This window comes from Thamnophis sirtalis, unplaced genomic scaffold (genome assembly GCF_051295495.1).
Source record: "Thamnophis sirtalis isolate CommonGarterSnake01/CBP01778 unplaced genomic scaffold, rThaSir2_p1.2 scaffold_9, whole genome shotgun sequence".
NCBI classification, from domain to species: domain Eukaryota; kingdom Metazoa; phylum Chordata; class Lepidosauria; order Squamata; family Natricidae; genus Thamnophis; species Thamnophis sirtalis.
Genome location: NW_028261389.1, coordinates 71,592,261 through 71,617,590, shown reverse-complemented (window position 1 = coordinate 71,617,590; position 25,330 = coordinate 71,592,261). Strand labels below are relative to the sequence as shown.

The 25,330-nt window shown below is 44.4% G+C and overlaps 1 protein-coding gene across 2 annotated transcripts in view; it reads right to left on the bottom strand.

The window, feature by feature from the left end:
* The window catches only part of ETV6 (ETS variant transcription factor 6), a 173,272-nt gene that overhangs the window by 79,742 nt on the left and 68,200 nt on the right, over positions 1 to 25,330 (bottom strand). For both annotated transcript variants that reach the window (XM_087722241.1, XM_087722240.1), the window contains one exon: positions 7,738 to 7,867. In XM_087722241.1, the coding sequence (XP_087578367.1) occupies positions 7,738 to 7,774 (37 nt within the window). In that variant the 5' untranslated portion in view covers positions 7,775 to 7,867. The remainder of the gene's footprint in view (positions 1 to 7,737; positions 7,868 to 25,330) is intronic.

Genomic DNA, 25,330 nt, shown 5'->3' with positions numbered 1-25,330 from the left:
ACCCTAAAGCTAACCCTAAAGCTAACCCTAAAGCTAACCCTAAACCTAACCCTTACCTTAAGTTGAATCGGCTTGCTTTCAAAGCGCTATTTAAAGCGCCCTTCTTTCTCCGCACTGGCTGTTGTCGCCCTGTTGATGACGTCAGTGACACGGTTTAATCGGGCGCGGTTTAATCGGGCGCGGTTTAGTCGAGCGCGGTTTTGACAGGTCACGCTCTGGATCAGCTGATCCTTGGGCCAAGGTTAAAGGGCCAACTGCACTTCAAAAATAATAAGACCTCCCCGAAAATAAGGCCAAATGCTTATTTCCGGGTGAGAGGGTTGTCAAAAGAAAATAAGACCCGGTCTTGTTTTGGCGGCAAACATGGCAGGCACTTTGAATAGTGACACAGGGGAGGTATAAATTTAATAATAAATAAACGAGATAAAAGTCATCCTCTCTTTGGGCAAATGAAGTAAACTCTCATTTTTCTAAACAATGCTATTTATAGTTGTCTTCCCCAGACCTACTTCCTTATCGGGAAGCGTGTAGCTAGGAGCAAGGCTCTGCCATCTCTGAATATTTTTTTCCAAAGACCCAAAAAAAGGAACATTTTGCATCAACAAAACTGTCTCACTGTCTTTCAAAAAAGAAGAGATGGAAGAGCGCAGGCGTTACGAACAGAGAAACCCTTCCCCTTTTCACTGAGAGCTGAAGTCCAGCCTTCTTCAAGCTGCCAGGAGAGAAATACAGGTAGTCCTCAGCTTACAATCATTAATTTAATGACCATTCAAAGTTACAATGGCATTGGGAAAAAAAAAGACTTGCAATCGGTTCTTGCATTTAGAACCGCTGCAACATTCCCCATGTTTCCACGGTCAAAATTTGGGTGCTTGGCAATCAGCATGTTGTTAGGAATATAATCCTAACATTTGGGTTGGCAATATATAAATCATATAGCAATGTTATACCTGTTTCTTTAAATCATACTGTAAAATGTGATTGGTTGCTGTTTTCGTCAATCGGCCATAAGAGGGAGCCAGAAGGACTGTTAGCTCTCTCTCTGTTTGTTAGATGCTGGGCTGATCTGATCTGAGTGTTTTGGAAGCTGGCTGTTAGAAAGTGCCGTGAGCTATTGTAAGTTTTGCAACTGCTAGCAAACTTTGCGTACTGAACTGATTGTGTGATTATGGACTATGTTATTTGGATTATCCCTTAACTGAAAGACATTGATGACTGACTGTCTTATCCATGTATGACTTGGACTGTTTGATGGACTCTGATACTCTGTATGCTGGTTTGTGTGTTCTCCAACACAACTCTCACAACGCTTCGCTGAACGTACTCGCTCTCCCAACGGGGAGCTTACCTAACACATGTATTTAATATGCTTGCAGCATCCCAGGGTCACGTGACCGTGTGATTTGGGGGACTTTCTAAGATGGCTTCCGACAAGCAAAGGGAATTAACTGTAACACTGAAATGTAATATGTGTGTATGATATAGAAAGGATTATAAGCAAAAAAAGAATTAAAGGTAAATTAAGTAAGGTGAATAAAGATAGTAGGCCAGCTGATATGTATCAATAATGGAAGGTGAAATGATTATGCCAGGTTACAAATAAAAAAAATACTAGTTGGGAAAGTTATCAGAAGAGGGTGGGGGAAATGGAGGGAAAATGCAGAAATACATCTAATAATGTACAGGTGAAACTTAAAAAATTAGAATATCGTGCCAAAGTTCATTTATTTCAATAATGTAACTTAAGAGGTGAAACTAATATATGAGACAGACTCATTACATGCAAAGCAAGATAGTTCAAGCCCTGATTTGTCATAATTGTGATGATTATGACTTACAGCTCATGAAAACCCCCATTTTTGCTTGTATTGCTTGTATTTTGCTTGTTTTGGGCCCCCCACCCCCCCCAGGAGCACTCTGCAAGCCTCCCCCCCAGGCTATTCATGCCTTTTTTAATGAAAAAAACAGGCTTGTTTTAACAAAAAACGGGCGATTTTTGGGAGGTTTGCAGAGTGCAAAAACTTTTTTTTTCCTTTTGGAAAGCTGATTGATGAGAATTAGATTGATCAAGTGCTGCGGCAGCAGAAATAAGGTCTTAGGTGCTGCAGATTGTCAGCGATTTCCTTCTCCAGCACATGGATAAATACACCTGGAAACATCTACCTATCTACCTACTCTCTCTCTCTCCCTACCTATCTACTGTACTTCTCTCTATCTCTTTCTATTTCTCTCTGTCTATCCCTCTACCTACATACCTAACTAACTACTCTCTCTCTCACTCTCTCTCTCTCTACCTACTGTATTTCTCTCTCTTTCTCTCCCTCTCTATCCCTCTATCTACCTACCTACTTTTTAAAAAAAATTACCTCTTCAAAACCTTGGTGCGTCTTATACTCCAGTGCATCTTATACTCCAAAAAATACAGTAAATAGCAACAGCAATAGCACTTAGACTTATAGACCGCTTCCCAGTGCTTTATAGCCCTCTTTAAGCCGTTTACAGAGTCAGCCTATTGCCCCCTCAACAATTTGGGTCCTCATTTTACCCACCTTGGAAGGATGGAAGACTGAGTCAACCTTGAGCCTGGTGATCTGCAGAAGCAGCCTGCAGTACTGCACTCTAACCACTGTGCCTCTTTAGGATATAACTTGGGGATCCTGGAATTGATCTGCCAAACTGCTGGCAGCTGGTGATCAGCAGAAGCAGCCTGCAGTACTGCACTCTAACCACTGCGCCACGGCGCCTCTTTAGGATATAACTTGGGGATCCTGGAATCACTTGATGGGCTCTAAGGAGGATGGGCTCTAAGGAGGAGGTGGAAAAAGAAGCCTCTTGCCCTTTTGCTAAATATAGAATTGTGTTTCTGGAAAAGTAGGTTTGTAGTCATAGCTGGCCTGGATTTGGAGCTCCCAAGGGTTTTTTCAAACCTCAGGAGTGATCCTTGGCCAGGAAGAGTTTCTTCATTCCTCTAATGGATTCAAGAGCTGGCCCCCCGCAACGCATCTTCATTTCCCCCATTCCATCACTAGAGATGTTTTGGTTCTTAAAAAAACAAGCATCAAATGGGGTTTTAATCCAGAATGAAAACATTTGTATAGTTTAAGGAGGTTGGCTTTTCTTTGCTTCTCCCTTTCTGGTGTTTCTGAATTTTTGGGGGAAACCAGAAACCTCTTAATGGCCTCTGACATGACTTAAACAAACATCTTCCAATCCCGTCATCTCTGCATATCACATTCCTTAGGCCTACAGAAGGGCCCAACATCAGAATTCCATTGGTTCCATTGGTTGATTGTTCTCACTGTCAGAAAAGTTCTCCTTATTTCCAGGGTGAATCTCTCCTTGGTCAATTTCTATCCATTATTCCTTGTCTGGCCTTCGAGTGCTGTGGAAGCCCCTCAAATATTGGAACACTGCTATATCATGTCTCCCCTGGATCTTCTTTTCATTAAACTCGACATACCCAGTTCCTGCAACTGTTTTTCATATGTTTTAGTCTCCAGTCCCCTAATCGTCTTTGTTGCTCTTCTCCGCACTCTTTCTAGTGTCTCAACATCTTTTTTACATTGTGGTGACCAAAACTGAATGCAGTATTCTAGGTGTGGTCTTACTAAGGCTTTATAGAGTGGTATTAGTACCTCACTTGATCTTGATTGTATCCCTCTATTAATGCAACTTAGGATTGCATTGGGGTTTTTGGCTGCCACCGCATATAGCAAGCCTTAATTGATTCCAGCTTCTCCCATTGTCTCTGCTTCTCAGAAGCTCTCTGGGATGGGTGCAAATGCGCAATCATGTGAGCCCAGAATGCTGCAACCATCAGCCATGCACGCTGCTTGCCAAATATCTACATTTGGATCGCAAAACCCGTGGAAGCCCTGCGACTGCAAGGACCAGGCATAACTGGCTTTATTCAGCATCCTTGTAACTTTGAACGGTTGTGTTAGGAATATAATCTAACAGTTGGGTTGGCAATATATAAATCATGTAACAATGCTATACCTATTTCTTTAAATCATACTGTAAAATGTGATTGGTTGCTGTTTCCTCAATCGGCCATAAGAGGGAGCCAGAATGACAGCTCTCTGTTCGTTAGATGCTGGGCTGATCTGATCTGAGTGTTTTGGAAGCTGGCTGTTAGAAAGTACCATGAGCTATTGTAAGTTTTGCAATTGCTAGCAAACTTTGAGTACCAGACTGTCTGTATGATTATGGACTATGTTATTTGGATTATCCCTTAACTGAAAGACATTGATGACTGACTGTCTTATCCGTGTATGATTTAGACTGTTTGATGGACTCTGATACCTCTATTTCCACGAAAGTAAAAGCCTATTTAAACTGTAGTGACTCTGTATGCTGGTTTGTGTGTTCTCCAACACAACTCTCACAACGCTTCTCTGTACGCACTCATTCTGCCAATGGGGAGCTTACCTAACAGGTTGTTCAACGAATAGTCGTTTGTTGAAGAAGCACAAGAGAAGGACAAGCAACAATATTAACTATGTCCTGATTTGGGATCGAAGGACAAAACTAGATTCTTATCTATCTTCTCTTTCATTTCCTTTTAAACACCAGCAAGGCAAACCCCAGTCATTTTCAATTTGGTACAGTACTCTTCTAAGGGAGGGGTTTTGGTTTTTTTTTTGGCAAAACCTAGTGTGCTTTTTGGGTGTTTCTAAGAAATGTACATCCAGGAAGCCCTTAATGCAAGAAAGGCCTTTATCTTGGGCCAGGGGTCGGCAACCTTAAATACTCAGAGCCACAAAGGTCCTAACCAGAAGCCCCTGTTCAATTCTGGAGCTGACTGGAGGTCTGGTTCCCCCACCACAGAGCCTCCTCCTAGCATGACTTCCTTTCCCCCCTACCTGTGCTAATCGAAAGCCCTATCAATTGTGGAGCCGACCGGCGACAGGGAGCTGCAGCAGAGGGATGAAAGAGCCACATGCGGCTCCAGAGCCGCACGTTGCTGCCCCATGTCTTAGGCAATGCCTTCAAGAATTGAAACTTGGCCTTTGGGCTGATTAGAGAGAAGGACTAGGGCAGATAGAATAAACTTCTGAATTAGACCAACTGAGCATTGGTTTTTTAAAAAAAATCTTGAGATAATATAAAAGAAAAACAAGAGGAAGTAATACGATCAAAAGTACTTTATTAAAGAAGGTGATAAAATCTGTTAAAAGTTGACTGGTACAGACCGTTCCCTGCCCTAATTTTCTTTCCCTATGTTCTCATGAAGGATCAATGGTTAGTCCTGCCAAACCCTCTAATTTCACACACTACTTTCCTTACTTGGCAATTGCTTCTAAACCAAGCAAAGCAAGTGTTTCAACCCATCATATTCTCCTATTACCTATTAACAGAAATATAAACAACCTTAACAGTTTTTGTATGTTCTGACCGAGGCTTCCCAAGAGCATGAAGCAAACTCCTTGTCCCAACAAAAACCCCTTTTATTAATTTCCTGTGAATTCTGCTCCTTCACATCCAGCAAAGTCTTTCAAGGGAGGATTTATGGTCACCGACCTTATCTGGCTTGGAGAGCTGCCAGGCCGATATCTACAAAACTTGGCAAGGAGTCTTGGAGAGTCACAAACCAATTTAAGTGAACTAATTGTCTCCTGCAAACTCCACTCCCCTTTCGCTCCTCTTTTATTCCCTATGGGAGGGGCCATTCATCGTCCACCTGTGGCCTTACTCCCAAGTCGACCCCTGTTCTTTAGCTGTTCCCTTCATCTGGCAACTTTGTGCATGTGCACACTGGGAACAGACTCCAGCTGTTCCTCTGCCTCACTGATGTCTGACTCTGAAGATAGCTGATAACTGTCAGAGGGCCCTGGCCTCCTCTCTGTCTCTGACACAGAGCCCTAATCAGAGCCTTCCCCAGACTCCAGGACTGGCCCATGTTCCTCCCCAACCTCCTCACTGTCCGAATCTGCTGCCAGCTCCTCTACAACATTGTAGGACACCAAAGGCCAAGCAACGTGCTATAACCCCATATCCCTGAATTAAACGAATAGACACTAAGACCAAAGTACAAGTTTTCAAGACATTAACGGAGAATTCAGTACAGGTAGTCCTCGTTTTATGCCACAATTCAGACCAAAAATTCTGTCATTAAGTGAGACATTTGTTGAGTGAGTTTTGCCCCATGTTATGACTTTTTTACCACGTTCGTTAAGTGAATCATTACAGTTGTTAAGTTAGCAACACGGTTGTTAAGTGAATCTGGCTTCCCTGTTGACTTTGCTTGTTAGAGGGTCACAAAATATGAACCAGTTTCCAAGGGTCTGATTTTGATCACATGATCATCGGAATGCTGCAGAGGTCGTAACTGTGAAAAAACAGTTATAACTCACTTTTTTTCCAGTGCCGTTGTAACTTTGAACAGTCACTGAATGAACTGTTGTAAGTCAAGGACTACCGTATTTTTCGGAGTATAAGACACACCTGAGTATAAGATGCACCAAGATTTTGAAGAGGCAAATTAAAAAAAAAAGTTTCTGCACTTTGCAGACCTCCCAAAAATGGCCTTCTTGTCAAAAAAGAAAAGGCATGCATACCCTTTAGGAGACTTACAGAGTTCTCCTGGGGATTGGGGGGGGGGGACAAAACCGAGCAAAAAACAGCCTGTTTTCACTCATTTTTGCCCTCCCCAGCCCCCAGGAACACTCTGGAAGCCTCCAAAAGGCTCTGCACGGCCATTTTGGTGAAGGGGGCGGGGTTTCGGGAGGCCAAAAATGCTGTATTCAATGTATAAGACGCACCCAGATTTTCACCCTCTTTTTTGAGGAAAAAGGGTGCGCCTTATATTCTGAAAAATACGGTACCTGTACTGCAGTATTAGGAATATTAATAAGTTATTCAGAGAGGCATCTTTAAAAAACACACAGAAAATCTAATTATTGTCTTCGTGGCCCAGAAAGAATGTTTGGGCTGCACCCTCATAGTATCTCTAGAAGTTTCTACTAGAACAGTAGTTTCTGTTCGAGTAGAACAAGGTTGGAGTAGGTTTCTATTCCAACCTTGGCAAGTTTAAGACTTGTGGACTTCAACTCCCAGAATTCCTCAGCCAAACGTATATCACGGTGGATCTGATCTAAATCAAGTCGCTTTAAATCATGATTTAAATTACTAGTAAAAAAGGCTTGATTTAAACCAATTCGATTTAAATCATAATTTTTAAAGAGCAGCTATCATTTCTGTCCCGCAGCGGCTCCTCCTCTGACCCGCTGTTGACTCACTGACTGTCCCAATATTGCAGAATATACAGCCTCTCATGATACATAACTAAGCTCCATTTCATGCTGAATAAACTAAATTATTAATGGATCGTAAAATAGAAAACTATCATTAGATATATATATATATATATTTTACTCCAAAAGCATTTTATTAAAATAAATTGGATAAAAAAATTTAAAAATACAATTTAAAATTTTTTAAAATCCGATTTTTTTTAAAAAAAATTTTTTTTTAAATCATTGTTTTTTTATCCACCCTGATCCTGATACATCTTCCCAACCATGCATATCTGCTGGGGATCTGCAACACACATTTCCATCAGAGATTTCGGTGGCCTGGGCAAGGAACAGCATTTTAACAATTAGGACCTGGAACCACTCCTGTCCTTTCCGCCCGGAGTCCTTCGGGATTGGGCAGCCTATAAATTCATTAAATCTAATCTAATCTAATCTTTCCCCCACATCTTCTCCAAAAGCCACACTCTGAAACACTCACGCAAATGGGCTGGAAGCCTGAGGGTCTCGTCCTCCATTCTGATGGTTCGATGCAGTGGGACATGGAGAGGTGACGAGGAAGGATAATCGTCTACTGGGCTCACAGGCGGGGTATACGAAATCCTTTCCTGCTGTAAAAGGGAAGAGAAAACAACGTGAATTTGGGGCAGCAAATCCTATTTGAAAGAAGTAGAAATCTGCATCATATTTGTAGCAGCTTCCAGAAAGAAGTAGTGAGTCTTTGGGCAGGACATCGTAGAATCAGCCTCTTCTGACCGAGGCTTCCCAAGAGCATGACGCAAACTCCTTGTCCCAACAAAAACCCCTCTTATTAATTGACTGTGAATTCTGCTCATTCACATCCAGCAAAGTCTTTCAAGGGAGGATTTACAGTCACAGACCTTATCTGGCTTGGAGAGCTGCCAGACCGATATCTGCAGAACTTGGCAAGGAGTCTCAGAGAGTCACGAACCAATTAAACGAACTAATTGTCTCCTGCAAACTCCACTCCCCTTTCGCTCCTCTTTTATTTCCTCTGGGAGGGGCCATTCATCGTCCACTGTGGCCTTACTCCCAAGTTGACCCCTGTTCTTTAGCTGTTCCCTTCATCTGGCAACTCTGCGCATGCGCACACTGGGAACAGGCTCCAGCTGTTTGTCTGCCTCATTGATGTCTGACTCTGAAGGCAGCTGATAACTGGCATATGGCTCTGGCCTCCTCTCTGCCTCCGACATAGAGCCCTCATCAGAGCCTTCCAGAGACTCCAGGACCGGCCCATGTTCCTCCCCAACCTCCTCACTGTCCAAATCTGTTGCCAGCTCTGCAGATCACAACACAGCCTTCAAAACATTCCCTTTCTCTCTTTCTGACAATGCCTCCTAAGTTCAATATTTTTCTTGGTTCCTAAAGGGCTCCACACCTTAAGTTACGTCTGATTTGAGTTATGCTGTAGGAAGCCGAGCATCGGTTTTCGGATAGCATTCCAATCGGCGACAAATAGGTTCTGCTTGCCATTCATGTTCAGATATGGCAATTTACAAGCCTGCTGTTAGGTTCTGATAGAAAGATGCATGTAAAAGAGACAAGCAGATTCTTATCAGTGGGAAAGCAGGAAGGAAAGCAAACAGAAAGGCAGGAAGACAGGAAAACAGACAGGAAGATAGGAAGGCAGGAAGGAAGGGAGGAAAACAGGAAGGCAGGAAGGAAGGGAGGGAAACAGAAGGGCAGGAAAACAGGAAAGCAGGAAGGAAGGCAGGGAGGGAGGCTGACCTATGTGTTTATGGAAGGGAACAGAGAGATATTCCTTCCTGAAATGACAATTTAAATTGATCCACATTTTATAGCCAATCCAAGATTAAAACTTAACCAGAATAACATAACTCATTATTTCAGAACTCATCAGAATAAATTATTGTTTCATGCAGAGGTACGGAACTTGTAGCCCTTGAGGATTTCCAAAAATACTTCTCAAAATGTACTACTTAAAGGAATAGAAGAAAAATATTAAATAAAGCTGGAGGACCGTATTATTCACGTTTATTTTTGATCCATTCTATTATAAATGAGATGGAATTAAACAGAGGTTTCTTCTGATTCCACCAAATATTTCAGAGATCATCCCCTGCTCCCCCCAACAAGTTCAGTTCAGTTCAGTTTATTACATTTATATGCTGCCCTTTTCCCCCGAAGGGGACTCAGGGCGGCTCACAACTCAACCAGGGAAGGGGAATACAGACAAAAAGAAAATTAAAAAACAAAGCATCACAATGCATAATTTAAAAACATACAACAGTCATACCATTCGAGACGGGGGCAACAGCTCTTTAGCCCCAGGCCTGTCAGAACAGCCAGGTTTTAAGGGCCTTGCGGAAGGCCTGGAGGGTGGTGAGGGTTCGAATCTCCACGGGGAGTTCGTTCCAGAGGGTCGGAGCAGCCACAGAGAAGGCTCTCCTCCGAGTAGTCGCCAGTCGACACTGGCCGGCTGATGGAATTCGGGGGAGGCCTAATCTGTGGGATCTGATCGGTCTAGTGGAGGTAATTGGCAACCATATGTTTCCCCCCCCCCTCCCAAAATCTGGAAAAGGCCTGGTTTTAGGGACAGTTTAAGTAATCATTTTTGTCGAGAAACTGTCTTGTAGAGCAAATTAGGTGCTTGTTTCTTTAATCACAATTGGCCAGGTTCACACATTACACCAGGATCAAACTATACAGAAATTATGGCTGACACAATAGGGTAACCCAGTTGCAACATCATCTATAAACTTTCAAGTGGGAAAACTAGCAGCTGTAAATGAAAAATACCTGGCAGAAAAATTCAACCACCCCAAAAGGAAGGTGGTTAATTTATAGAGATAACTGGAGTACAATACATTTTTTTAAAAAGCAGAATTATTTCTCTATTTGTAAAACGTTGCTATATTTTCCTGAAACTTTGTTAAGCATTTTGTGAGATTACTGCAATGTGCTCTACATGGGGCAGCCCTTGAAGAGCATTCGGAGACTCCAGCTCGTCCAGAATGCAGCCGCGTGAGCGATCGTGGGTGCACCTCGGTACACCCATGTTACACCTATCCTCCGCGAGCTGCACTGGTTACCGATCGGTCTCCGGATACACTTCAAGGTGCTAGTTGTCACTTATAAAGCCCTTCATGGTATTGGACCTGGGTACTTGAGAGACCGCCTGCTGCCAATTACCTCCGAAAGACCCATTAGATCACACAGGGCTGGCCTCCTCCTCCGGGTTCCGTCTACCAGCCAATGCCATCTGGCTACCACCCGGGGGAGGGCCTTCTCTGTGGCAGCTCCGGCCCTTTGGAACGAACTCCCCGCAGAGATTCGGACCCTCACCTCTCTCCAGGCCTTCCGAAAAGCCGTTAAAACCTGGCTGTGTCGGCAGGCCTGGGGTTGATGAGCTCCCTTCCCCTCTCGATCTGTGTGGCTGTTGGTTATTTTTAAATGCTTGTATTTGTACTTGTTGTGTTTCCCTTTCCCCCCTTGGGTTTGTGCGCCGCCCTGAGTCCCGCTGGGAATAGGGCGGCATATAAATAAAACGAAACCTGAAACCAGATTGCCGCCATTAAACAAAATCGTTTAAATTAATTTGGGCATACTTTGGTCTCCATCTGCATGTTGAAAGTGCCCCAATCACAACCCCCTGCATAACTAACCTCTGGGAGATCGACAGCAGTTCAATAATTCGTATTTTAATCTCATTTTTCCCCCCTTGAAACACCCGAAGAACATATTGAAGATACACTTTGATAAGATACACTGATGAAAATCTGCAACACTGCGCAAACATACTAAAATAAAATACACAATAAAGACGAAAGAAATGAGGAAATTGCCAGTTTATTGCATTTCTAACTTGGGAGCAACTCTGGATATTAAAGCCGTTTTAAATTGTGGTTTAAGACTTTAGCTTATATTGCAACTGATAATGGTAATATCCTAAATTTCGAGAAAATGGAAAAATTCTACATATTTGACATTTAAGCTGGAGGGCATGATGAAGGAATGAAAAAGAGCAGAGCGCGTCTCTTGAATTATGAAAGTGAACCAAATTGTCTAGCTGCCGCTACCACAACCTACCGTATATTTTGGAGTATAAGATGCAGCTTTTTTTCCTCAAAAAAAAAAGGCTGAAAATCTGGGTGCGTCTTATATACCAAATACAGCATTTTTTGCCTCCTGAAGCCTCTATAAGCCTCCATAAGGCTCTGCATGCATATTTTTTGACAAAAAACGGGCCTGTTTTTGCTAAAAACGGGCCGCTTTTTGCTCGTTTTTGCCCCCTCCCCAGGAGCATTCCGGTGCATCTTATACTCCAAAAAAATATGGTATGTAAAATACAAAGTCTTCTGTTTTTAATGAAAAGGTCACCGAGAAGAGCTGGAAGCATCTAACAAGCTGGATGGAGCAGTTCTTAACCTGTCATATTTAGACAAGCAGAGAAAAGTTTGCTACAACAACAGCCACTAAGCCTGTGATGACGAACCTATGGCACGTGTGCCACAGTTGGCACGCAGAGACTTCTCTGTGGGCGAGCCATTGCCCCAGCTAAGCCCTACCGCACATGCACGTGTGCCTCCCACTGGCCATCTGATTTTCTGGTCTCTGCTGCGCATGCGCCAGAGGTGGTGCACATGCGGGAGATACATCTCCCCACAGCCCATTTTTGGTCCTAGGAGGCTGCAAGGAGGCTTACTAAGCCAAAAATGGGGCACAGGGGTGTCGCACACACACATGTTCATGCGCAGGGTGCAAGGGGGTGTCACATGCACCTTGCAGTATGGGTGTGGGGTGCACGCACATGCTTTCGGCATGCAATGACAAAAAGGTTAGCCATCACTGCACTAAGCTATGGTCATAAGCTTTCTGTATGAACTTTTCTTAGAAGTCTAGCAGTTGGTCCATAGCTGGACACAAACAAATTTATACAGTAAGAAGTAAATCCTCAGTAAAGTTCAAAATCTTGGTGCGTCTTATAATCCAAAAAACATGGTAAATTTCTCTTGCACCACTGAGATATTGGCAGATATTGTAGCACCTACAAGAGGCTAGTTTGCTAAAAGGAAGTAAACTAAAGAAATAAAGGTTGAGCTTTTCTCCCCTGCAATTTCCCTCAATGCTGTTCATGTCACAGATCTATTATAGATCCAATGAACATATTTGTTAGGAATATAATCTAACGGTTGGGTTGGCAATATATAAATCATATAGCAATGCTGTACCTGTTTCTTTAAATCATACTGTAAAATGTGATTGGTTGCTGTTTCCTCAATTGGCCATAAGAGGGAGCCAGAATGATTGTTAGCTCTCTGTTAGATGCTGGGCTGATCTGATTTGAGTGTTTTGGAAGCTGGCTGTTAGAAAGTGCCGTGAGCTATTGTAAGTTTTGCAACTGCTAGCAAACTGAGTACCAGACTGTTTGTATGATTATGGACTACGTTATTTGGATTATCCCTTAACTGAAAGACATTGATGACTGACTGTCTTATTCGTGTATGACTTGGACTGTTTGATGGACTCTGATACCTCTATTTCCACGAAAGTAAAAGCCTGCTTAAATTACAGTGTCTCTGTATGCTGGTTTGTGTGTTCTCCAACAACACTCTTACAACGCTTCTCTGAACGTACTCGCTCTCCCAACGGGGAGCTTACCTAATACAGTAAATAAAAGCATTATAAACAGCAACAAGGAACAGATCTATGTAAAGCAGTGTTTAGAAAAGCTTAGCATCTCATCTCCACAGGAAGCCAAGGTTCTTGATTGACTTCTTGAATCTAATTTGCTCCCATACCACTTTTCAGACCAAATCTAAAGGTTCAATCCTTCCTGCTAATTTCTCCCAGCTTGTTTTCTACTAAGTAAAAATCCTGCCAGCAAGGAATAGATCTGTGTAAACTCACCATCTCATTATAACTAACAATTGTACCATACAATTATACCCCATCCGCTCTTTTAAAATTCTGTTAAAATTCTAGCAAGAGTTGTATTGACTTGATAGGGCTGAAACATTTGGTTCATCAACACATGATTAATTAAACCAAAAATAAAATTTGACAGAAAACCTGCATTTGGACCTCCACTAGAACGTGTCTGTCATTGCAACTACTACCACATATTGGCTTCCTGCTATGCGACAGAAAGGAGAAAATAATTAATGCATGTTTTCATGCATACATGTTTGCTTCAATTAATTAAATTTTAATTAAAACTCTATTTGACCAGACCCTACTTTATTTTTGAAATGCAGCTCGTCATGCCACCAAAATCACTTAAAAGACTTCTCTGCATCCTTGGGTGACAGAAGGCAGGGTGGAAGGGGAGAAGCGTTGAGTACCACTAGTGGCTAAAAATGCTAAAATGTTGTCAACGTTTTTGCAGCATCAAACTGAAAAACTGGAGGTGCCAAAGGACTGACATCCAATCCTCGGCTGCTTAGATTTCCACTGGAAATTTCTGTAGGATTCTGTTCTCCCAGGATGACGGATCACCAGCCTGTCGAGATCTTCCACTACATTTGTAGACACAGTTTAGAAAATTGGGAAGGACAGGAAGGAAAAAGGCTGGGTCCAGCGGTGGAGTTCACTGGTTTACTGCCAGTTCGCCACTGTGAGCGCGCATGCTTGTGTCACATGCACACCTTCTGCGCATGCATGCGGCCTTCCGTGCATGTGCTTTCCTCACGCACACAGCGTGTATGCATGGGTACGGCAGCGAAAATGAGGCTACATAGGACGTTTTGTAGCCTGGGCGGGTGGACGGGCCCACCCAGAGTTTGCCACTACCGGTTCAGGCGAACCGAACTCCTCCTCGGTCAGATCCAATTTGGACTGAGCTGTTTTGCCAACTCTTTCTCAAGGTGGCTCCAACTACTGCTTCCTATTGGGGCGCTAAGGAGTCCTGGTGGGGAGCAGAGGAGTGTCTGGGAGGGGAGGGACGAGTAGAGGTTCCCCTTGCCCACCCTGTGACATGACCACCTAGCCATGCCCATGCAGCCGATCATTAAGCAGATCATATTAGTGGCCCGCGGGATTTAAAATTATGAATTTAGTGGTCCCTGAGGTCCAAAAGTTTGGTGACCCCTGTTATAGAATGCATGCATTGGGGAAATTTCTACAAGGTGGGAAACTGGAATTGTGAGATGCTGGTTTAAATCAGGATGTGTTGCTTAGGCCACAAGGATTACCATCACTTCCCGAAACGTTTTCTGCGTAGCTCACCACAAGACTCCTCCATAAAGGAGTTTCGGTGAAGAAATTTGTAAGCCCAATCTTTAAAATGCCACCTCTGCTCTCTTGAAAGCCAGCCCATAATTTAGGGGAAAAGCACATACCCCAAATAGCAGATTCTCACGTAAACCACAGAGATTCCAGTAAAAGAATTTCCAGTAGTAGGACTGGGAAATTTTTTTTTTGCCCCAGATTCTAGAAAACCACTATCCACCTGCTTCCTCTGGATGATTCTGTTTTTAAACAAACAAACAAAAAAGCTATGCTAAGAATTTAGATCACTTGATTACCTCTTAATTGCCACCTTCTGCGGGAGTTAGATAAAATTCTCGTTTGTTGGCTATTTCCAGGGAACCCCCGTCTTATAGGCCCTATAGGGTCATCTGTGCTAGAACTAGAAAAATGTCACTGGCCTTAAATCGATGATTTCTTCTTCCGTTAGCACTAATGGGGGTGTAAAATATGGATTTGTTTTGCCAGCATTAGCGGAATACTCTGGAAGGCCACTGGAGTGAAATTTCCACTGCAGGAGGCAATGAAGGTGAGATAAAATGCCTACTAATTGTTTGGTAACAGCTACGACACTGTGTAAGTCAGGGCCTGTGATGTGGTTGGATTGGGCTTGCGGGACCTTCCTGGGAAACGTAAGAGGCTGGTCGTTTCAGTTCGCGACCTACCCAATGCGAAGGGGAAACATTGGGCCAGCGTGTCTCTCTCCTGGTCTACCCGGTACAAAGAGGAAAAAAATGCAAGCAGTTTGGGGAGTGGTTTCAAACTGGCCATGCCCCCCCCCAGTTGGCCACGCCCCCTCAGGTCAGCCACAACCCTGACGCAGCCCTCAATGAAATTGAGTTTGACACCCCTGGTGTAGGAGAAGTCCTGGCTAAGACTGCAAATTGCACCAAAACTACAACCCGCTGTGCGTTTGTGTGGGTGTGTAAAACTCCCCATAGGTTTAATTTTGATTTTGTCTGTATCTTTTCAATATTATTTCCTCCCCGTTTTATTGTTTTTACTCAGTTTTGCGTTAGAAAGAGAGAGAAAAAAGATTACCCTTTCAGTTTTTTTGCTACTGATTTCCAACCTGTAGCATTTCCTGTTTTCTGTGACCTGTTTCGTTGAGTTGTTAATTTGGGCCGGTGACAACAAAAAAAAGTCATGACAACAATAGTTGTTCACGTATTTAGTAAAGCCTTAGGCACCCTTGTATCTTTTCCAAAAAGCTTCTTCGTAGTCACACACACACACAATAAGAAATAAATACAGGAATGAAAGCAGCTCAGTGTTAATTGTCAAGGAAGTGAGGTAGCATCCTAGAATAACCACTTCTAGTCTGTCTTCCAGGACAGCCGTCCCCAATCTTTCCAGGTTGGTGGCCCAGCCCGAGGAGGAAGAGTGTGCAACTGAGAGGCACACACACAGAGCTCCATTTAAAGAGCCGAGGTGGCGCAGTGGTTAAATGCAGCACTGCAGGCTACTTCAGCTGACTGCAGTTCTGCAGTTCGGCTGTTCAAATCTCACCGGCTCAGGGTTGACTCAGCCTTCCATCCTTCCGAGGTGGGTAAAATGAGGACCCGGATTGTTGTTGGGGGCAATATGCTGACTCTGTAAACCGCTTAGAGAGGGCTGAAAGCCCTATGAAGCGGTATATAAGTCTAACTGCTATTGCTATTTGTGTGAGCAGCATGCCAGCTCGCCCTCCACTCACATGAATGGAGCTTTGCGCACGAGGGTAGAGTGCTTGCGCTGGCATGCAAAACTCCACTCGTGCAATGGGAGGGCGCTCGCATGCGAAGTTCCATTTGTGCGAATGAAGCTTTGCATGCAAATACAAGCACCCTCCACTCGCACAAGTGGAGCGTCATGTGTGCATGCTTGCCCATTTCTCCCATCGCCTGGTTTTGAATAGTCTGAAGACTGTTAGTAGGCTGTGGCCCAAGGGTTGGGATCCCTGTCCTAGGGAACTACATGGATGCCTCTTTTATTATCTAACGAAGGACGCACTGTCTTTGGTAAAGACAGGGTATCCTTCATGAGTTAATAAGAGAGAGTAAAAGCAGAACAACTTTCTTCAAGGTCCCCTTGCCCACCAATGATCTCTCACTGCAAATACATGGAGTGTAAAATTATTCTGTAAGCCAGCAGTGTCCAACCTTGGTAACTTTAAGACTTGTAGACTTCAAAACTCCCATGTCTGGCTTGGGAATTCCGGGTGTCGAAGTCTTAAAAGTTGCCAAGATTGGACACCCCTGCTCTAGCCCCAAAGAGCGAGCTCGGTAGGGTCTGCAGATAATTAATACACCTCTAAATCTTATCCAGAATACTCTACTAGGCCCTGGTGATTCCTTCAGAGCAAAGCCAAGGAGTGTTAAAGAACCACAGGAACAAATCAGAAATAGCAATAGCAGTAGACTTATATACCGCTTCATAGGGCTTTCAGCCCTCTCTAAGCGGTTTACAGAGAGTCAGCATATTGCCCCCAACAATCCAGGTCCTCATTTTACCCACCTCGGAAGGATGGAAGGCTGAGTCAACCCTGAGCCGGTGAGATTTGAACCGCTGAACTGCTGATCTAGCAGTAGCCTGCAGTGCTGCATTTAACCACTGCGCCACCTCGGCTCTTCATAAAACTAAGAAAACTAAGAATTCATACAGTGTTTTGTCTCCAATTTTTATTCTGCGAAGAACCCTGTTTCTCTGTAGAGGTCAACTATGATTTATGCCCAGATCAGAGGTGGTATTCAGACGGTTCGGACCGGTTCACTTGAACCGGTAGTAGCAAACTGTGGTTGGGCTCGGCCACCCGCCCCAGTTCCAAAATGTCCTGTGTAGCCTCGTTTTTGACGCATCCCATGTGTGCCCACAGTGGTGAGCCAGTGGTAAACCTAAGTGAATCCCACCACTGGCCCAGATGGTATAATGCTGGCCTGCCCCAGAGTAGCAGCAATAGCAATAGCAGTTAGACTTATATACCGCTTCATAGGGCTTTCAGCCCTCTCTAAGCGGTTTACAGAGTCAGCATATCGCCCCCACAATCTGGGTCCTCATTTCACCCACCTCGGAAGGATGGAAGGCTGAGTCAACCTTGAGCCAGTGAGATTTGAACAGCCGAACTGCAGAACTGCAGTCAGCTGAAGTGGCCTGCAGTGCTGCATTTAACCACTGCGCCACCTCGGCGTGGGTGGGTTAGGGTGGGTGGGTTAGGGTGCTAATAATGCTATCACTATGTTTCATCTCTTCTACTCTTCAACACTACTCAAAGAGGAGTTTCACATCGTGAAACAACAATATCCAGAACCGTTCAAAAGATAACCATGCTCATTCTAGGATTTAGGGGACAATCTTCAATGCAAATGGAAAAGAATGCAGACTTAATAGAACTCCCATCTTTCCTTAAAACTGTTTCAACTTTGCATAAGGAAAAGTTCCAGTTCCACAAAAAATTGACCCCAGTCATAATCTGTCACTCCCTGATAGCAGAATATTTATTCACCAAGAAAACAGATTAATTCAAGGCAGCTGTTTTCTATGTAAGTGGCTGGGCTAGGATGATATATAAATGCCACTTTTTTTCTTGCAATTTCCAAGGAGTTCCGTAACCCTGTCAAAAACGCATCCATCCCTGGAAAAAGTTGGGTGTTAATCCTTAGTTTCCTTTTGACTGATGATGGTGGGAGTCAATGAAATACACCCAACTTGGAAGGGGACTTTAGTTTTCATGAATAGGTCAAGGATACAATGGATTCTCCAGTCCACTAATTCTTACTCTGCCTGCGGCCAAACCTCATTTTAATGCCTTTTCTTTATATCTTAATTTGTTTGGGAGGGAGTGAAAACCTTGAAACACGTTATGGGACTTTAAATTCTACAGGAATATTTGTAGCTTGGGGGTTGAAACGAGAGGTCCTTGATGCTCTCTGAGCTTGGTTCAGTGGTGAAATTCATTTTTTTTACTACCGGTTCTGTGGGCGTGGCTTGGTGGGCGTGGCAGGGGAAGGATACTGAAAAATCTTCATTCCCTCCCCACTCCTGGGGGAAGGTTACTATAAAATCTCCATTCCCTCCCTACTCCAGGGGAAGGATACTATAAAATCTTCATTCCCTCCCCATTCCAGGGGAAGGATACTGTAAAATCTCCATTCCCTCCCCACTCCAGGGGAAGGATACTGTAAAATCTCCATTCCCACTCCACTCCAGGGGAAGGATACTATAAAATCTCCATTCCTACTCCACTCCAGGGGAAGGATACTGCAAAATCCCCATTCCCTCCCCACTCCAGGGAAAGGATACTATAAAATCTCCATTTCCTCTCCACTCCAGGGGAAGGATACTATAAAATCTCCATTCCCTCCCCACTCCAGGGGAAGGATACTATAAAATCTCCATTTCCTCTCCACTCCAGGGGAAGGATACTATAAAATCTCCATTCCCACTCCACTCCAGGGGAAGGATACTATAAAATCTCCATTCCTACTCCACTCCAGGGGAAGGATACTGCAAAATCCCCATTCCCTCCCCACTCCAGGGAAAGGATACTATAAAATCTCCATTTCCTCTCCACTCCAGGGGAAGGATACTATAAAATCTCCATTTCCTCCCCACTCCAGGGGAAGGATACTATAAAATCACCATTACCTCTCCACTCCAGGGGAAGGATACTGCAAAATCCCCATTCTCTGCCCACTCTGGGGCCAGCCAGAGGTGGTATTTGCCGGTTCTCCGAACTACTCAAAATTTCCGCTGCTGGTTCTCCACAACCTGTCAGAACCTGCTGAATTTCACCCCTGGCTTGGTTATTTCCTTGCAGACCTTTCATTAGCCAAACTAGGCAACATCGTCAGTGTACCCATGTTTCCTTGTTTGGGTAATAAAACGCCTGCAAGAAAACAAGCAAGTTCAGAGAGCACCAAGGATCCTTGGAGGCACAGTGTGCCTAAAAACAAAAGCAAGGAAGTGATGGTACACGGAATTCACTTCCTTGCTCCAAGGAAGATCTTTTTCTGCTAAGGGGAAGACCAGAAAGCCATCTGTGAGCGAAATAAAAAAAACTGTAGAGTTAGCTGCTGAAGGCATAGGAAAAAGCAGAGAAAGAAACCTGCATCAGAGACCAATTCCTTGTGTGTCTAATCCAGCAGTGTCAAACTCAATCGTATTGAGGGCCACATGTGTTGGACTTCCGAGAATCAGGGTGGGTATGGCCAGCATGAGGTCATTTGTGTTGGGGGCACTTGTGGTGGCCCGAGCGCTCTGCCAGTGAAAACTGACTTCCAAGCTCTGTTTTCGGCTGCGACAATTCGATTTTCGATTTTCAATTTTATTGTATTTCTATGCCGCCCTATTCCCAGAGGGACTCAGGGCGGCTCACAAACCAAGTCCGGGGGGGGGGGGGGGGGGGATACAAACAAGAAAACAAAAAGACACTGACAAAACAATACCACAATTAAAAACAATCAACAGCCACACCATTCGAGCGGGGACAAGAACTCATCAGCCCCAGGCCTGTCGGAACAGCCAGGTTTTAAGAGCTTTGTGGAAAGCCTGGAGGGTGGGGAGGGTCCGAATCTCCACAGGGAGCTCGTTCCAGAGGGCCAGAGCATCCACAGAGAAGGCCCTCCTCCGGGTGGTAGCCAATCAGCATTGGCCAGTGGATGGAATTCGGAGGAGGCCTACTCTGTGGGATCTAATCGGTCTGTTGGAGGTAATTGGCAGCAGGCAGTCTCTCAAGTACCCAGGTCCAATACCTTGAAGGGCTTTATAAGTGATGACTAGCACCTTGAAGCGTATCCGAAGACCAATAGGCAGCCAGTGCAGCTCGCAGAGGATAGGTATGACGTAGGTGTATTGAGGTGCACCCACAATTGCTCGCGCAGCTGCATTCTGGACAAGCTGAAGTCTCCAAATGCTCTTCAAGGGCTGCCCTCCTGCAACCCTCTGCCAGCAAAAATGGAGCTTGCGAGGACCGCATATGGCCCTCCCTAGCTCAGTTTTCGCTGGCAGAGGCACTGCGGGCCGGTCCTTCGCTGTTTCCAGGGTGGCCCCATGGGCCAGATCTAAGCACCCCAAGTGTCAGGGCCTTGAGTTTGACACTTGGCCAAATAAAGCATTCAATTCATTTCAACCTAGGAAACATCAACCCAATCAAAGAACCTCTTGTAGTCCGCTGGCGGCCTGCAGAGCTGGCAGCAGAGCCGAACAATGAGGAGGTTGGGGAGGAACATGGGTTGGACAGAACACCACCAACCAACCAAGTCACATCTTGGGAAACCACAATTTCGCATGCAATGGCCCCTATTGGGGAGAGAAAGGCACACACCAGCTAATGCTCTCCCTTCTGAAGAAGGCATAGAGAAGCATCCAGACACCCCAATGGGCAGGTCAAGAGCCCTCCCCAAGTCCTGGGAAAGGAAGTGGAAGAAGTGGCATCAACTGAAAGTAGAGTGTTAGCAACGGTTCCACCACAAATCCGCGAAGCCCTTATCTGCGGAGACATAAGCGCGAAGGGCTAATCCGCGCCGTTCGAAGCGCTAAGGAAAAACGCGACCCTACCGCGATGACATAATCGCAGAGGGCAAATCCGCGCCTTCCGAAGCACTCAGCATCCCAAACCTAATCCTAAACCTAACCCTAAACCTAACCCTAAAGCAAACCCCTAAACCTAATCCTAACCCTTACCTTAATTTAAATCCGCTTTCTGCCGCCGCGCTGTTTTAAAGCGCCCTTCTGTCGCCGCGCTGTTGTCACGGCGGTGATGACGTCGCGGCTTTAGCGACGCAATTTTATTACCGCTATTTTGATGAGCGCGGTTTTGTCATGCCACGGTTAGCAACACTGTCCTTCTTTGAATGTGTTGCATTACCCTTAGTTACGTGTTGTATAACTCCTAGCCTCAAAACAACTCTGGGGAGCATTGTACCCCAGAACAACGAGACACAAGAACAGTTTTTCCCCTAACGCCATCATTCTGCTAAACAAATAATTCCCTCGACACTGTCCAACTACTTACTAAATCTGCGCTACTATTACCGTTAGTCTTCTCATCTTTCCTATCACCCATTTCCTCCCACTTATGACTGCAGGATTGTAACTTCATTGCTTGTATCCTTAAGATTTTTACTGATTGTTTCCTGATTGCTTATTTTTAGCTTATGACTATCATTAAGTGCTGTACTTTATAATTCGTGACCAATATACCTTTTCTTTTATGTACAGAGAGCATGGGCACCAAACACAAATTCCTTGTGTGTCCACACTTGGCCAATAAAGAATTCTGTTCTGTTCTTGTTGTTATTCAGGGACCTTTGTTTCAATTGAATCCAAACATAAAAGTGAAGATGTGTTTTTAGTGGGTCTTTTTCTTCTACCTGAGCTGCAAAAATTGCCCAAAGATGAGTTTCTTTAGAGACTTGGAGACATTGATCAATAGCATCGTTTCAAACTTTAGCTTTCAACTAGTTTTGCTACAAAATCAGCACCCAACCGAATTTCTATAGGATTAAGATTAAGATTAAGATTTAGTTTATTTGTATGCCGCCCTTCTCCGGGAGGGACTCAGGGCGGCGAACAACTCAAAAGGGGAAAAGGGGATACAAACACAATACACGTAATTAAAATACACAAGAGTCATACAGCCATACAAGTCGAGAGGGGAGGGGAACTCATCAACCCCAGGCCTGCCGGCACAGCCAGGTTTTGACGGCTTTCCGGAAGGCCTGGAGAGAGGTGAGGGTCCGAATCTCCGCGGGGAGTTCAGTCCAAAGGGCCGGAGCTGCTACAGAGAAGGCCCTCCCCCGGGAGGTAGCCAGATGGCATTGGCTGGTAGACGGAACCCGGAGGAGGCCGACCCTGTGCGATCTAACGGGTCTATGAGAGGTAATTGGCAGCAGGCGGTCTCTCAAGTACCCAGGTCCAATACCATGAAGGGCTTTATAAGTTACGACTAGCACTTTGAAGCGTACCCGGAGACCGATCGGTAGCCAGTGCAGCTCGCGGAGGATAGGTGTAACGTGGGTGTACCGAGGTGCACCCACAATCGCTCGCGCGGCTGCATGCTGGACGAGTTGTAGTCTCCGAATACTCTTCAAAGGCTGCCCCATGTAGAGTGCACTATGTTCCTTCTTCCCTGAATAACGTGGAGCCAAATATCCTTTCAACTCAGCCTACTGGAGAAGAGAACACGATGTACACCACTTTGTGTTCCTGAATGAAAAGCAGAATATAAACGTAATAAATAAATGCAACTGTACTATAATCTAGAGACCAGAATAACTGGATCTAGGCAATCTCTTGTAACATCTTGCCGTTGCATTAACCCACCGCACAAACAGTCCTAAGTAAAACAAAGTAAGCTCACACAGCATCCCAAGGTGTGTGTTTGTGTGTGTGTTTGTGTTATTAAGAATCAAAGCTGCAAGGATTCAGAGGTCTTTGCCAGCTTGAATCCAACTCAAGGTTCACTCATCCTGTGAATCTTTGCGGCGTTCAGTTGGCTTGTGCAATACCAACAGAACCTGTTGAATTGCTTTTCACCAGCTCTCTTCAGTGCATAAGACTCATCTACTATGAGAGCAACCGAGAGTAAGTAAGTCTCGGTGTTTCTTAATGCCAATAGGAAATTACTGTCTAAATGTAATTCAGTATCAACCGATCGATTGTTGGGAGATAAAACTTGGGATTCCTATCTGTTCTGCCTACTCAACGGTGGCCAACTTCATCGTTCAAAGGAAGTTTCCGGATGGAAACAAGCTAAGACTTGCTCTCTTTTATTAACAAATGGAGAACATGGAAACCCTCGTCCATTCAAAAGGAGTATTTGAAGTCTGATGGGCGTTTCTGGAGGTATTGCAAATCAAAACTCAAAAAAAAAACTTTTTTATTGTTACATTGCAAATGAGATTTTCACTTCAATGTGTGAGGGCTTTAGACCTGTAGTCTTTCCTAAACGTTCCTCAAAGAACAAATATGTCAGGTATTGAATGTTTTGATTTAATCATTGACAATCTCACACTTTCGATATATCATTTGGGGGGGAAACCCAGCCATGGATTTTGTAGGATCAGGAAATGAGGGTATCACTTAAAAAAAATATTCTATTTTCAATTTTGCAAGCTGTTGGGTTGATGTTCCCGTTTTGTAACTTCATCATCATGACCAATCAAGCTATCTTTTACAATCTTTTACAAAGAGCCAAGGTGGCGCAGTGGTTAAATGCAGCACTGCAGGCTACTGCTAGATCAGCAGGTCAGCGGTTCAAATCTCACCGGCTCAGGGTTGACTCAGCCTTCCATCCTTCCGAGGTGGGTAAAATGAGGACCCAGATTGTTGGGGGCAATATGCTGACTCTCTGTAAACCGCTTAGAGAGGCCTGAAAGGCCTATGAAGCGGTATATAAGTCCACTGCTATTGCTATAAAAAAAAAATGTACCTACTGTCATATTCTAATCAGCACCTATAAAGAAGATGCGTATGAGTGCTGTTATGAATCTGTATGAAGTGGCACACAGAGCCATCTCTCCGGGCATGCCACCCATCGCCCCTAGCTCTTCCGGTTTCCGGCGCACATGTGATCTTTGCGTGCGCATGCATGCTGAAAACCGGAAGCTCAGCTTTCCGGCGTGTGCATGAGCGCCGGGGAACTGCTCTTCCGGTTTCCAGCACGTGCACACCGGAGAGAGCTTCTCTTCCGGTTTCTGGAAGATTCATAACGTAGCACTCGTCAGTGTGCACACTGGTTTCCGGTGCTCCCCCACGCACGCACATGTGCGCTCCCATTTTGCCACTCAGTGACGAAAAAGTTCGCCAACACTGGTATAGAACTAAGATGCAAGACCCTGAAATAAAAAGCTTTATGTAGAAATACTGAATATACAACACTACCATCAATAATCATCTAGGGGAGAGAAAATCACTGTCCAACAGGGAAATTAGAAACTATCACACATTAAGTATCCGAAGGAAAGAAAACACCACACCAATAGCAATTTGACAGTGCTTTTGCAAATGGATGTTTAACTTTGCCATAACACACTTCTAAACGAGTTAAAACATACTGGGATTCCAGGAAGCAAGAGACTTTGACTCTGATGGGGAAATCTTCTTTGATTCAATGATGACGGGTTCCACCTCAATTTGCCAAGAAATATTAAGTAGGTTGTCAGGGATCGATAACAGGAAGTCTCTAAAGGAAAGTTGGGTCGCTCATGGAACCAAAAAGCTAAAATGGGGAAGGTGAGATTTGGAGAAGTCACTGCTTCCTGGCACACTGCCTTTTGGAAGCCATCAATAAAAGTTTGGATTCCATGCAGTATTCCCCTGCCCTCAAATCTTTAAATTCTCTAAATTCTAACCTCTTAAGATTTTGGCCTCAAAGTATAACATTTTTAAAATCAATTCCCTATAATCCAAATATTTTATTTCCTTTAACTAAACCTTGCCATTACACTTAATAATATTTTAGTAACTTTTAACCCTTAACCACAGGCGTACTATTTGGGCTACGCTATGACCGACGGTTCCACCACAAAACCGCGTTCGACTAAAGCGCGCTCGACGAAACCGTGTAGCTGATGTCATCACAGCGCGACAACAGCGCGGAGAAAAAAGCACGCTGTAAATGCTAAAGCTAAAATTAACCCCTAAACCTAAACCTAACCCCCCTAAACCTAATCCTAACCCTAAACCTAACCCTAAACCTAACCCTTAACCTAACGCTAAACCTAATCCTAACCCTTAACCTAACCCTAAACCTAACCCTAAACCTAACCCTAAACCTAACCCTAAACCTTACCTTAACTTGAATCGGCTTGCTTTCAAAGCACTATTTAAAGCGCCCTTTTTTCTCCGCGCTCGCTGTTGTCGCC